At 38.9% G+C, this 13920-nt stretch overlaps 1 protein-coding gene across 1 annotated transcript in view; it reads left to right on the top strand.

The window, feature by feature from the left end:
• The first annotated feature begins 2921 nt into the window (after positions 1-2921).
• The window catches only part of LOC118933551 (cation channel sperm-associated targeting subunit tau), an 89602-nt gene continuing 78603 nt past the window's right edge, over positions 2922-13920 (top strand). The window contains 1 exon segment of the mRNA XM_057503692.1: positions 2922-3186. Coding sequence (XP_057359675.1) covers positions 2953-3186 — 234 coding nt within the window. The 5' untranslated portion in view covers positions 2922-2952.

Here is a 13920-nt window from a genome sequence, read left to right on the forward strand (position 1 = left end):
CTTTTGGGACCTCTGGCCAATAACCATTTGTAATCTATTATGAAACATAAAGCTTGGATTATAACAGATGAATTGATTTGATCTTGATCAAATTGCTAGGTTTCTGAGAGTACAAGAAAATGAAAAAATTAGTAAAACATGGTAACTGCTTTCTACAGGTTCATAAACTAGTTAGAAAACATAGGTGGGCATACTAGTTCAAGAATCTAGGAAAGTATTATGGGTACGATTGCGTGTGAGACTGTCATTTATAGGATGGATGGATTTCTATTGGTAGAGATGACAGCAAGAAAAAGACCATACACATGGGTGAGCCTTGAAGGCTTTTTATTTGGGAAACTATCAAATAGTAAAAATGTCAAAAGACTAGTGTAATAGCAACTAATCTAGATCAATCTAGATTTAATAATTGTTAAAATTTTGTCCATTTGCTCATTTGCTTTATCTTTCTTTGTAATTCCCCTTTTTTCTTGCTAAATCTTTCTAAAACAAGTTGGTAGCCCCCTGTCACTTCACCTGAATATTTAAGCATGCATCCTCCAAAAATAACATTTGTCTACATTCACACAATATCATTAAAATAGCTGAAAAATAGCAATTTCAGTCTATTCTCAAATTTACCCAGTTGCCTCTCATGGTATAATCAAGGCTTACACATTTCAGTTGGTTGGTTTATCTTACCTTTTAAAATCATCTTACCTTTTTTTCCTCATCATGACATTTTTTTAAATTCACAATTGTACTGAGATAAGTGTAGATTCATGCAAATGTCAATAATCTTTTTTTTCTAGTATGCTTTGTCAGTGTCTCTAATGATAACCTTCTGCATGCAAATTTAAGAAATAATACAGAGAGATCTTTTGTACATTTTGCCAATGTCTCCAAATGATAACATTTTGGAGCACTATAGTATAATATCACAACCAGGATACTGACATAGATACAGCCCAGTGATCTTTCCTCAGTTTTACTTGTACTTGTATGTGTGAGCACGCATGTTTATTAAGTCCTAACAGTTTTATCTATTGTATAGGTTTACATAACCATCAGCATAGTCAAGATATGGAACATTTCCCCCCAAAACACAAGAGTCTCATATTGTCCTTTTATAACCTTGCCTATCTTCCTTCCATACCCCTATCTCTGCACCCCTAACCCTGACCTCTGGCAATCACTAATCTGTCTTCTATTTCTAAAATTGTGTCATTTCAAGAATATTATACATTGGATTATATAGTATATAATCTGTTGGGATTAGCTTTTTTCTGTTCAGCATAATTCCTTGGAGATTCATCCAAGTTATGTGGATCGTTAGTTCATTTCTTTTTATTGCTAAATCACATTCCACAGTGTGTATTACTGCAATTTATTTTACCATTTGACTGTTCAAGGGTATCTGAGCTGATCCCACTTTTTGGCTATTATGAATAAAGCTGTTATGAATACTTGTGTACAGATTTTTGTGTAAATGTAAGGTATTATTTATCTGGGATAAATGCCTAGGAGTGCAAGTCCTTGGTTGTGTGGTAGTTACCTGTATAGCTTTTTAAGAAACTGCCAAACTCTTTTTAGAGTGGCTATACCCCTCTATATTCCTCATGACATTTTTTTTAAGAATCCAAACCAGTTTTGGCATTGAATGTCTCACCTATATTTTGTATCTTTGATTTTTTTTTTCTAGTAGCATCATTCAGTTTGTTCTTCTGTCTCCTAAATTGCCTATAAACTGGAGGTTATGTCTATATTGATTAGATTTAGATTAAATATTTTTTATGTTGCAGCACATGAACTCTAAGGAAGTCAGAATGTACTGGAGGCCAGAAGACTTATTGGCAGAGTGATTAAACACTACATAGCACAGACCCAAAATGACAACAAGCATGTATCAACGGCCTTGTGCTCTTGTGTCACATGCCCTGAAAAGTACAGTTGAGGATCAGGTTCCTGTCCCGAAAGAACTCTATCTTTTGAAATTAACAAGTAATTCTAATAGTGTGATCCCATATCCAATAGGGATATGCCTAGTAGTAGCTTGAAGACAGAAGTTAATTCTGCTTTTGGGGTGTATGTAGGGTTATAAGACTTAACTGAAAGCTGATCTTTGAGCTGGCCCTTGAATAAAAGAAAAATAGATTCCAAATAGAGTAACCATATATAATGATCCTGAGGTAGCAGATTGCATTTTGGAGGTGCTTGATTTACATATTAAGGAATTCAAGTTTATGGCCAATAAAGAAGCTCTGAAAATTTCTGGTTTTGTCGGTTTTTAGACGTAAACTATATTAATGCTAGGACAGTGGAGAAGGTGGGCAACAGCAAGCTGGGAGACCCATGAGTAAACCGTTAAAGTCATTTGTGTGTGAGACGTCATAAACTAGATGTCAAAAAGAGAAAAGAGTAGGGTTCAAACAATTTAAAAATGTGTCTGAAGTTTGAAGCTTTTGTGGATACGACAGTGCTACATTAAATGAGTTTGGAACATACCAGAGGTCAGGGTGAAAAGATGAATATTAATGTGAGCCTATAGGACCAATCAAGATGTACGTTCCAAGTAGACTTGGAAATACCAATATCTGGAGCTCAGGGGATAGTGTAAGGAAGTGATGATTGATGTAAATCTCCCAGAAAGAACGGATGCAGGGAGAAGAGGGCTTTGATATGGGGGTAAGAGGCGGACGAGAAAACGAACTAGTGTTGAGTCACGGAGCTAAGGTGCCTTGCCGTCCACCAGCATGCTCGGCGTTCCTTCCAAGTAAGTGCTTGCCACTGACTCCAGGGCTCACTAAGCTCCCAGTCCGCATAAACCAGGGCTGCTCTTGGCCGGGCCTGAGCATGCAGGTCACTTGGATTGTACGCGTGCGCAGTGAAAGCTCGGGAAAAGTAGCGAGAGGGCTGCGCCTGCGCAGTAGAGGGCCGGCAGTTAGGCGCGCCCGCCCAGCAGGCCATGGAGGGATGGAGGCCCGTGAAGAGATGCCTAAGGTTTCCAACACTGTTGACAACCACGGCGGGCGGGTCCATTCCCTGTACACAGACCCTGTACTTCAGAGGAATCCCTATGCCAGCCCGGAAGTCACGCACCCCCAAGGGTCCGAGTATTCTGCGGCCCGTAACTTGCGGGAGCATGGCCAGACCACGGATCTGCCCAGGGATAGGGCCAAGGAGGGCACTGGGCGCCGACTGCTGAACGTGAGTGGGGCCCCTGCCGGCGGAGTCTGTCCCCTACGACCACCCAGGCCGGCGAGGGACCAAGGGCTCAACGCGTGCAGCGGGAAGGGAGGGGGGCCTGCCTACGTTGGAAGGTGGTAATACCTGAGGAAGAGTTTACCTGGCTTCTGACATTTGTTGTCATTTTGTTGTCAGAGCCTGGTTTTATCAACTGTTACAAGTACCGCACTTTACATACAGGGTTATTCGTAGAACTGAAGGAGATTATGGTGTAAAGTGCATAATATGCAGCAGTAAATAAATGTAAGCCGTCCACTGAAACTTTAGTTACCCTTGTTTTCAATTCCTGAGGTTCTTACAGATGAACCTGTAGGAGCAAATCTGCATCATGTCTGCAAAGGGAAGTGTTATCCTTCTTTTCATAATCAGAAAGGTAGATTTATATTTGAAATGTGTGAATCTCCTGAGATTACCATTTAGTGCTACCGCCAGAAGACGGAAGATAGAGAAAAGGGGAATCAAATTGAAGCTCACTTTTTCAAAGCTGTTAAGGATTATTCGGAAATTGTACATCATCTGTTGTAAAATTTATTTGTACTCTTTATTAAAAAATAGTACAAATAAAAGTATCAGGAAACACATGGAAAAAGATGATGTTCTTCTCTGTTAAACTGAGTTGAATTACTTGATCTCTAAAATGTCCTCTTCATTCAAAAAACTTAGAATTCTTACTCTTTTCTTTTCTTTTTTTTTTTTTATACATTAAAAGGTGTTTTATTCCCAAGGCCAACTCACAAGTGCCATGGCCCTCAAGGTTTATTCATGTCATAACAAATGGCAGGATTTCTTTCTTTATTATGGCTGAATAATATTCTGTTACCTATATACCACATCTTCTTTATCCATTCACCTTGCCTCTTGTGAATATGCTGCATGAACATAGAGGTGCAGAGATCTCTGTAAGACAGTTATTTCACTGCCTTCGGATGAGTACCGGAAAGTGGGGCAGCTGGGTCCTGTGGTAGTTCTATTTTTATTTTTTATTTTATTTTATTTTATTTTTTGAGAGGGTATCTCTATTTATTGATCAAATGGTTGTTAACAACAATAAAATTCTGTATAGGACTCAATGCACAATCATTAATCAACCCCAAGCCTAATTCTCAACAGTCTCCAATCTTCTGAAGCATAACAAACAAGTTCTTATATAGTGAGTAAGTTCTTACATGGTGAACAGTGCAAGGGCAGTCATATCACAGAAACTTTCAGTTTTGATCACGCATCATGAACTATAAACAATCAAATTAGATATGATTATTTGTTTGATTTTTATACTTAATTTATATGTGAATCCCACATTTATCCCTTATTCTTCTTCCTTTTTTTAATAAAATGCTGAAGTGGTAGATAGATGCAGGATAAATGAAGAAAACATAATTTAGTGCTGTAAGAGGGCAAATGTAGATGATCAGGTCTGTGCCTATAGACTAAGTATTAATCCAAGCTAGAAAAGGGCAACAAAACATCCACGGATGCAGAAGATTTCTCTCAAAATGGGGGGTGAGGTTCTAAGCCTCACCTCTGTTGATCCCCAAATTCTCACCTGATGGCCCCCCTGCGACTGTGCCTGTCTTAGGTTGTTCCTCCCTTGAGGAATCTTACCCGTCTCTGGCTAACCAGTCATCCGCCGGGGCCATACAGGGAAATGTAAAGTTGGTAAGTGAGAGAGAAGCAATATTCTTTGAAAAGGTTAGCTTTTTACTTCTTTGCAGATTTATGCCCTGTGGCTTCTATGCCCAGCATTTGTCTTGAGGTATCTTTATCACTTGGAAGAATTATGATACTCGGTAATTTTTGATATGAGGCACAAATTCTACTAAAGGGTTGTAATTAGGAAGGAAGAAGAAAAGCTATAGAAGTAGCAGATGGAAGAAAACATGAGTAGATTGATTGTTTCTTTGACATATCTTCTTGTAGAGTAACATAAGCATGTATAGGTTTTAACAAACTACTAATTAAATTGCGTACACACATTAACAGAATAGTAATACAGCTACATAACAAAAGCAGGCCTACAATTACCAGCCATATCCAGGGAAACCAAGAAAACCAGTTAGGTACCCTATGCGTTTGTGAAAACTTATCAATGATATGATGGATATTGTCTAACTGAATTTGAATAGTTTGAGAAAAATCAGAGAAATTCAAACAACAAATTCCTGGGAACTGTTCACATCCCATATGTTCTTTTAACAGTAGATAGTCTATAGTTGCACAATTTTGGAGCACTGCAACTTGCACTTCTCCTAATTCTTGGTTGAGTTCCGACAGTATAGATCCAGTCAAATTTGTTGTTTTACTGTATGCACAGGCCAGCTTAGATATCTCCTTCTTCATTCCAATGGCAAGTCCAGAAACCGGTGGGATGAATGCAGCTACAACTGCAACAGCGCCAGGATCTTTGGTGAAGTTTTTTGATGATCATCTTCTGAATGACTCTTCCAGAGGATGTTGATGTTGGAAGTACTTCTTCATATTGTATCTTAATTCGTTTTCTGGGTAGCCAAATTAGGCTTTGATCCTCTGTATAAACACAAACAAACCCTTTGCCCACCCTTTGATATGACTTTTATACCATTGTGAAGAACCTATTGGAGATCACCACACAGGAACTGCTTTTTTTTTTTTTTAAGGGAAAGGAATATTATCTGAAAAATGTACTTCCATAGCTGATCATCCGACACCCTTTAAAAGATCAAAATTAAGGATATGTAAAGCATGCATTAATCGTTGATTTGCAGTTAGTTTTATCCTATCAGGGAGTAATCCCCCTTTTCTTTCTTTTTTTTTTCTTATCATTAATCTATAATTACATGAAGAATATTATGTTTACTAGGCTCTCTCCTACACCAAGTCCCTCCCACAAACCCCATTACAGTTACTGTCCATCAGCATAGCAAAATATTGTAGAATCACTACTTGTCTTCTCTGTGTTGCACAGCCCTCCCCTTTCTCCCACCCCCTACATTATGCGTGCTAATCATAATACCTCCTTTCTTCTCCCCCCGCCTTATCCCTCCCTACTCACCCATCCTCCCCAGTCCCTTTCCCTCTGGTAACTGTTAGTCCATTCGTGGGTTCTGTGATTCTGCTGCTATTTTGTTCCTTCAGTTTTTCCTTTGTTCTTATACTCCACAGATGAGTGAAATCATTTGATATTTGTCTTTCTCCTCTTGGCTTATTTCACTGAGCATAATACCCTCTAGCTCCATCCATGTTGTTGCAAATGGTACGATTTGTTTTCTTCTTAATGGCTGAATAATATTCCATTGTGTATATGTACCACATCTTCTTTATCCATTCATCTACTGATGGACATTTAGGTTGCTTCCAATTCTTGGCTATTGTAAATAGTGCTGCGATAAACATAGGGGTGCATCTGTCTTTTTCAAACTGGAGTGCTGCATTCTTAGGGTAAATTCCTAGGAGTGGAATTCCTGGGTCAAATGGTAAGTCTATTTTGAGCATTTTGAGGAACCTCCATACTGCTTTCCACAACGGTTGAACTAATTTACATTCCCACCAGCAGTGTAGGAGGGTTCCCCTTTCTCCACAACCTCGCCAACATTTGTTGTTGTTTGTCTTTTGGATGATAGCCATCCTTACTGGTGTGAGGTGATATCTCATTGTGGTTTCAATTTGCATTTCTCTGATAACTAGCGATGTGGAGCATCTTGTCATGTGTCTGTTGGCCATCTGAATATCTTCTTTGGAGAACTGTCTGTTCAACTCCTCTGCCCATTTCTTAATTGGATTATTTGCTTTTTGTTTGTTGAGGTGTGTGAGCTCTTTATATATTTTGGATGTCAAGCCTTTATCGGATCTGTCATTTACGAATATATTCTCCCATACTGTAGGGTACCTTTTTGTTCTATTGATGGTGTCCTTTGCTGTAGAGAAGCTTTTCAGCATGATATAGTCCCACTTGTTCATTTTTGCTTTTGTTTTCCTTGCCCAGGGAGATATATTCATGAAGAAGTCACCCATGTTTATGTCCATGAGATTTTTGCCTATGTTTTTTTCTAAGAGTTTTATGGTTTCATGACTTACATTCAGGTCTTTGATCCATTTCAAATTTACTTTTGTGTATGGTGTTAGACAGTGATCCAGTTTCATTCTCTTACTTGTAGCTGTCCAGTTTTGCCAGCACCATCTGTTGGAGAGACTGTCATATCCCCATTGTATGTCCATCACTCCTTTATCGAATATTAATTGACCATATATGTTTGGGTTAATGTCGGGAGTCTCTAATCTGTTCCACTGGTCTGTGGCTTTGTTCTTGTGCCAGTACCAAATTGTCTTGATTACTATGGCTTTGTAGTAGAGCTTGAAGTTGGAGAGTGAGATCCCCGCCACTTTATTCTTCTTTCTCAGGATTGCTTTGGCTATTCAGGGTCTTTGGTGTTTCCATATGAATTTTTGAACTATTTGTTCCAGTTCATTGAAGAATGTTGTTGGTAATTTGATAGGGATTGCATCGAATCTGTATATTGCTTTGGGCAGGATGGCCATTTTGACAATATTAATTCTTCCTAGCCAAGAGCACAGGATGAGTTTCCATTTGTTAGTGTCCTCTTTAATTTCTCTTAAGAGTGTCCTATACTTTTCAGGGTATAGGTCTTTCACTTCTTTGGTTAGGTTTATTCCTAGGTATTTTATTCTTTTTGATGCAATTGTAAATGGAATTGTTTTCCTGATTTCTCTTTCTATTGGCTCATTGTTAGTGTATAACAAAGCCATAGATTTCTGTGTGTTAATTTTGTATCCTGCAACTTTACTGTATTCCAATATCAGTTCTAGTAGTTTTGGAGTGGAGTCTTTAGGGTTTTTTTATGTACAATATCATGTCATCTGCAAATAGTGACAGTTTAACTTCTTCTTTACCAGTCTGGATTCCTTGTATTTCTTTGTTTTGTCTAATTGCTGTGGCTAGGACCTCCAGTACTATGTTGAATAACAGTGGGGAGTGTGGGCATCCCTGTCCTGTTCCCGATCTCAGAGGAAAAGCTTTCAGCTTCTTGCTGTTAAGTATGATGTTGGCTGTGGGTTTATTGTATATGGCCTTTATTATGTTGAGGTACTTGCCCTCTATACCCATTTTGCTGAGAGTTTTTATCATGAATGGATGTTGAATTTTGTCAAATGCTTTTTCAGCATCTATGGAGATGATCATGTGGTTTTTGTCCTTCTTTTTGTTGATGTGGTGGATGATGTTGATGGATTTTTGAATGTTGTACAATCCTTGCATCCCTGGGATGAATCCTACTTGGTCATGGTGTATGATCCTTTTGATATATTTTTGAATTTGGTTTGCTAATATTTTATTGAGTATTTTTGCATCTACGTTCATCAGGGATATTGGTCTGTAATTTTCTTTTTTGGTGGGGTCTTTGCCTGGTTTTGGTATTAGGGTAATATTGGCTTCATAAAATGAGTTTGGGTGTACTCCCTCCTCTTCTATTTTTTGGAAAACTTTAAGGAGAATGAGTATTATATCTTGTCTGTATGTCTGATAAAATTCTGAGGTAAATCCTTCTGGCCTGGGTGTTTTTTTCTTGGGTAGTTTTTTATTACAGCTTCAATTTCTTTGCTGGTAATTGGTTTGTTTAGATTTTGTGTTTCTTCTTTGGTCAGTTTTGGAAGGTTGTATTTTTCTAGGAAGTTGTCCATTTCTTCTAGGTTTTCCAGCTTCTTAGCATATAGGTTTTCATAGTATTCTCTAATAATTCTTTGTATTTCTGTTGGGTCCGTCGTGATGTTTCCTTTCACATTTCTGACTCTGTTGATGTGTGTTGATTCTCTTTTTCTCTTAATAAGTTTGGCTAGAGGCTTATCTATTTGTTTATTTTCTCAAAGAACCAGCTCTTGGTTTCATTGATTTTTTTCTATTGTTTTATTCTTCTCAATTTTGTTTATTTCTTCTCTGATCTTTATTATGTCCCTCCTTCTGCTGACTTTAGACCTCATTTGTTCTTCTTTTTCCAGTTTCTATAATTGTGATGTTAGACTATTCATTTGGAATTGTTCTTCCTTCTTTAAGTGTGCCTGGATCGCTATATACTTTCCTCCTAAGACTGCTTTCGCTGTGTCCCACAGAAGTTGGGGCTTTGTATTGTTGTTGTCATTTGTTTCCATATATTCCTTGATCTCTATTTTAATTTGTTCATTGTTCCATTGATCATTGAGGAGCATGTTGTTAAGCCTCCATGTGTTTGTGAGCCTTTTTGTTTTCTTTGTAGAATTTATTTCTAGTTTTATACCTTTGTGGTCTGAAAAGTTGGTTGGTAGGATTTCAATCTTTTGGAATTTACTGAGGCTCTTTTTGTGGCCTAGTATGTGGTCTATTCTGGAGAATGTTCCATGTGCACTTGAGAAGAATGTGTATCCTGTTGCTTTTGGGTGTAGAGTTCTATAGATGTCTATTAGGTCCATCTGTTCTAGTGTGTTGTTCAGTGCCTCTGTGTCCTTACTTATTTTCTGTCTGGTGGATCTGTCCTTTGGAGTGAATGGTGTGTTGAAGTCTCCTAAAATGAATGCATTGCAGTCTATTTCCTCCTTTAGTTCTGTTAGTATTTGTTTCACATATGCTGGTGTTCCTGTGTTAGGTGCATATATATTTATAATGGTTATATCCTCTTGTTGGACTGAGCCCTTTATCATTATGTAATGTCCTTATTTATCTCTTGTTATTTTCTTTGTTTTGAAGTCTATTTTGTCTCATACTAGTACTGCAACACCTGCTTTTTTCTCCCTATTGTTTGCCTGAAATATGTTTTTCCATCCCTTGACTTTTAGTCTGTGCATGTCCTTGGGTTTGAGGTGAGTCTCTTGTAAGCAGCATATAGATGGGTCTTGTTTTTTTATCCATTCATTGACCCTATGTCTTTTGATTGGTGCATTCATTCCATTTACATTTATGGTGATTATCGATAGGTATGTACTTATTGCCATTTCAGGCTTTAGATTCGTGGTTACCAAAGGTTCAAGGTTAGCTTCTTTAGTATCTTACTGCCTAACTTTGCTCACTTATTGAGCTGTTATATACACTGTCTGGAGATTCTTTTCTTCTCTCCCTTCTTATTCCTCCTCCTCCATTGTTTATATGTTGGTTGTTTTATTCTGTGCTCTTTCGTGTTTCCTTTAACTGCTTTTAGTGGGTAGTTGATTTTATTTTTTGCCTTTAGTTAGTATTTGTTTGGTCTGATTTCTTTGCTGTGATTTTATTTTCTCTGGTGACATCTGTTTAGTCTTAGGAGTGCTCCCGTCTAGAATAGGCCCTCTAGAATACCCTGAAGAGGTGGTTTATGGGAGACAAATTCCCTCAACTTTTGCTTGTCTGGGAATTGTTTAATCCCTCCTTCATATTTAAATGATAATCGTGCTGGATACAGTATTCTTGGTTCAAGGCCCTTCTGTTTCATTGTATTAAATATATCATGCCATTCTCTTCTGGCCTGTAAGGTGTCTGCTGAGAACTCTGATGATAGCCTGATGGGTTTTCCTTTTTCCTTTATAGGTGACCTTTTTCTCTCTAGCTGCCTTTAAAACTCTTTCCTTGTCCTTGATCTTTGCCATTTTAATTATTATGTGTCTCAGTGTTGTCCTCCTTGGATCCTTTCTGTTAGGAGTTCTGTGTATTTCCGTAGTCTGTCCAACTATTTCCTCCCCCAGTTTAGGGAAGTTCTCAGCAATTATTTCTTCAAAGACACTTTCTATCCCTTTTTCTCTCTCTTCTTCGTCTGGTACCCCTATAATGTGGATATTGTTCTTCTTGGATTGGTCACATAGTTCTCTTAATGTTGTTTCATTCCTGGATATCCTTTTCTCTCTCTGTGTGTCAGCTTCTATGCATTGCTATTTTCTGGTTTCTGTTCCATCAATGGCCTCTTGCATCTTATCCATTTTGCTTATAAATCCTTCCAGAGTTTGTTTCACTTCTGTAATCTCCTTCTGGACATCTGTAATTTCCCTCTGGACTTCATCCCTTAGCTCTTGTATATTTCTTTGCATCTCTGTCAGCATGTTTATGATTTTTATTTTGAATTCTTTTTCAGAAAGACTGATTAGGTCTGTCTCCTTCTCAGGTGTTGTCTCTGTAATCTTTGTCTTCCTCAAATTTTGCCTTTTCATGGCGATAGAGATAGTTTGCAGAGCTGGCACGAGTGACGGCTGGAAGAACTTCCCTTATTGTTTGTTTGTGGCCTTCCTCTCCTGGGAGAACAGCGACCTCTAGTGGCTTGTGCTGGGCAGCTGCGCACAGAAGGGGCTTCTGATTCTTGTCTGGCCGCTATGGAGTTTATCTCTGCTGTTGCTGTGGGTGTGGCCTGCCTCGGGCTGCTGCTCCGATATGGTGGAGCCGCATTGGAGGGGGAACAGCTGGGAGGCTGTTTATCTCCGTGAGGGGCCTCTGAGCTGCCCTGCTATCCAGGGCTTTAGGGTGCCTCGAGTTTCCTGCTGCTAGACTAAGTGTCCCAGGATGCTTCCGTCCGGCTGTAGGGTCCCTGTCCCTTTAAGACTTCCAAAAAGCACTCGCTTTTCTTAGTCCCCGCGGCACTGGCTGCAGGTACCCGCTCACAGGTCTTACTTTCCTGTTTCCCTAGTATCCAGGACCCCACGCATACACTGTGTCTGAGCTCTGGTGCGGATGGCTAGGGCTGGCTATTTAGCAGTCCTGGGCTCCCTCTCCCTCCCCGCTCTGACTCCTCTCCTCGTGCCCAGAGCTGGGGTGTGGGGCGCTCGGGTCCTGCCAGGCCGCAGCTTGTATCTTACCCCCTTTGCGAGGTGCTGGGTTCTCGCAGGTGTGGATGTAGTCTGGCTGTTGTCCTGTGTCTTCTGGTCTCTCTTTTAGGAAGAGTAGTCTTTGTTGTATTTTCAAAAATATATGTGGTTTTGGGAGGAGATTTCCGCTGCTCTACTCACGCCACCATCTTGCTCCACCTCTAGAATTCTTACTCTTGACTCATTGTTATGATAAATTGAGGGCTTATTAGGAATTTTAAAACTAGGTAGAATTGCAAAGATTGTGTAAGAGAGATGTGCTTGGAAATCTAGGCCATGGAAAGTGTTTGTTTTATGTCCTCTTAAGGAATTGGGGCTTTATTATGTAGAATGATGATTCTTTTTCTGAGTATGAGGATCCTTTTTTTATTGTAAAAAAAAATCTCCCCACTGAAGAGTAGCTGGCTCTTCCCTGCCAACTGACTGGAAAAACCTGTAATGCCAAAAAGCTACTGGGTAGCAGTGTTTTTAGTGGAATTTGCTTACAGATACAACAGCATCTACATACATTCAAAAAAGAATAGCGCACCAATATGCAAAGTACATTGTTTACCCAAGTTTGCTTTCTCAAATTATATGGCCATAAAATATTTTAATGCTTTGGCAGAACAACAAAAAGCTTAGAAAATGGAATGTGCACTTGGATTTAGTTATAATGGCCTCATAAATAAATTCCTTTCAGACACAGATCCAGAGGAATTTATGTGGTATAGATGTTTATTATACAATAAACAGAGTAATATAGTATAACTATATGTTATTAAAATTTTTGTAACTACTATAAGATACATGATGCAGACCCTTGAACAGGGGATGGATGACCCACTTCGATTTAATAAATGCTGCCTATGCATTAGTACACAGATGGAACATTATTTGGGCAACAAGTAATCTTTTCTATGACTTTTTGCATTTTTTTGTGTATGGCACATGATTTCTTGAAGGTGGATGATCATAGGGGAATAAGACCAGCTATATAAATATGTTAGCATTGTCTGTCCAAAATACATAGTTTTTTAAGACTTGGAAGTGAATTTATCTCTCAGATATGTTTCACATCTCAGAATACATTTTGGAAAACAGTTTGCAGATAATGCTTAGAAGACATTTGACTTCAAGGACATCCGAAGTTGGGAACCACTACTACAGGTGATAGGAAAAGCTGGTGGGTTGTAAGCAGGTGGATGACATAGATCAGATGTGCTTTGTTGAAAAACTTTTTCTGGCTCTTAGGATTTAGGGATACATTAAAGAAATAAGTAGAGAGGGAGGACAATAAGGATCTCTGAGGGGATGGAAAAGTTTGCACTCTACAGCACAGGTGAAAGTACCCTTCATGGATAAGGAGAATGGTATCTCTTTCTCCAGACCAGTGTTTATCTTTGGATCACCAGCGTCCAAATCTTCTGGGGTGCTTGTGAAAAACCAGATTCCTGGGCCTTCACCTTAGACCTACCGAAACAGAAGGCAGGGCCCCAGGAATGTAATTCTTAGATTCACATTTGAGAATTACTATGGAAAGAGGAAAAAATGGTCATTGATATGGGGATTGTAGATTGAGGGTTTAGACCAAAGAAGGAAGCAGTGGGTCCAGAAGAGTTTGATGAACTAGGTGAAAGAGAAAGGAGGGATAACTGACTAGAGGCCTGGGGGAGATTTTTTAAAAAGCTTATGAATGTAAATTATTGAGATAAATTGAAGGATTAACTAGAGGTAGTGCTCATATTGAGGGATATTATAATTTATGACTTCAGTAAAATATGGATACTCTACTCTGCACCTTCATATCAGTTCTTTGAGCCTCCTCAGCTGCTTACTGCAATTCTACATCTTGGACCTTGTCTTCTCTGAGGGTTTCACCTTCAAAATCCTGAAATGTAGTATGCTACTTCTTAACCTCTCTTTACTTCACCTACT

The sequence above is a fragment of the Manis pentadactyla genome, chromosome 6 (assembly GCF_030020395.1).
Source record: "Manis pentadactyla isolate mManPen7 chromosome 6, mManPen7.hap1, whole genome shotgun sequence".
NCBI classification, from domain to species: domain Eukaryota; kingdom Metazoa; phylum Chordata; class Mammalia; order Pholidota; family Manidae; genus Manis; species Manis pentadactyla.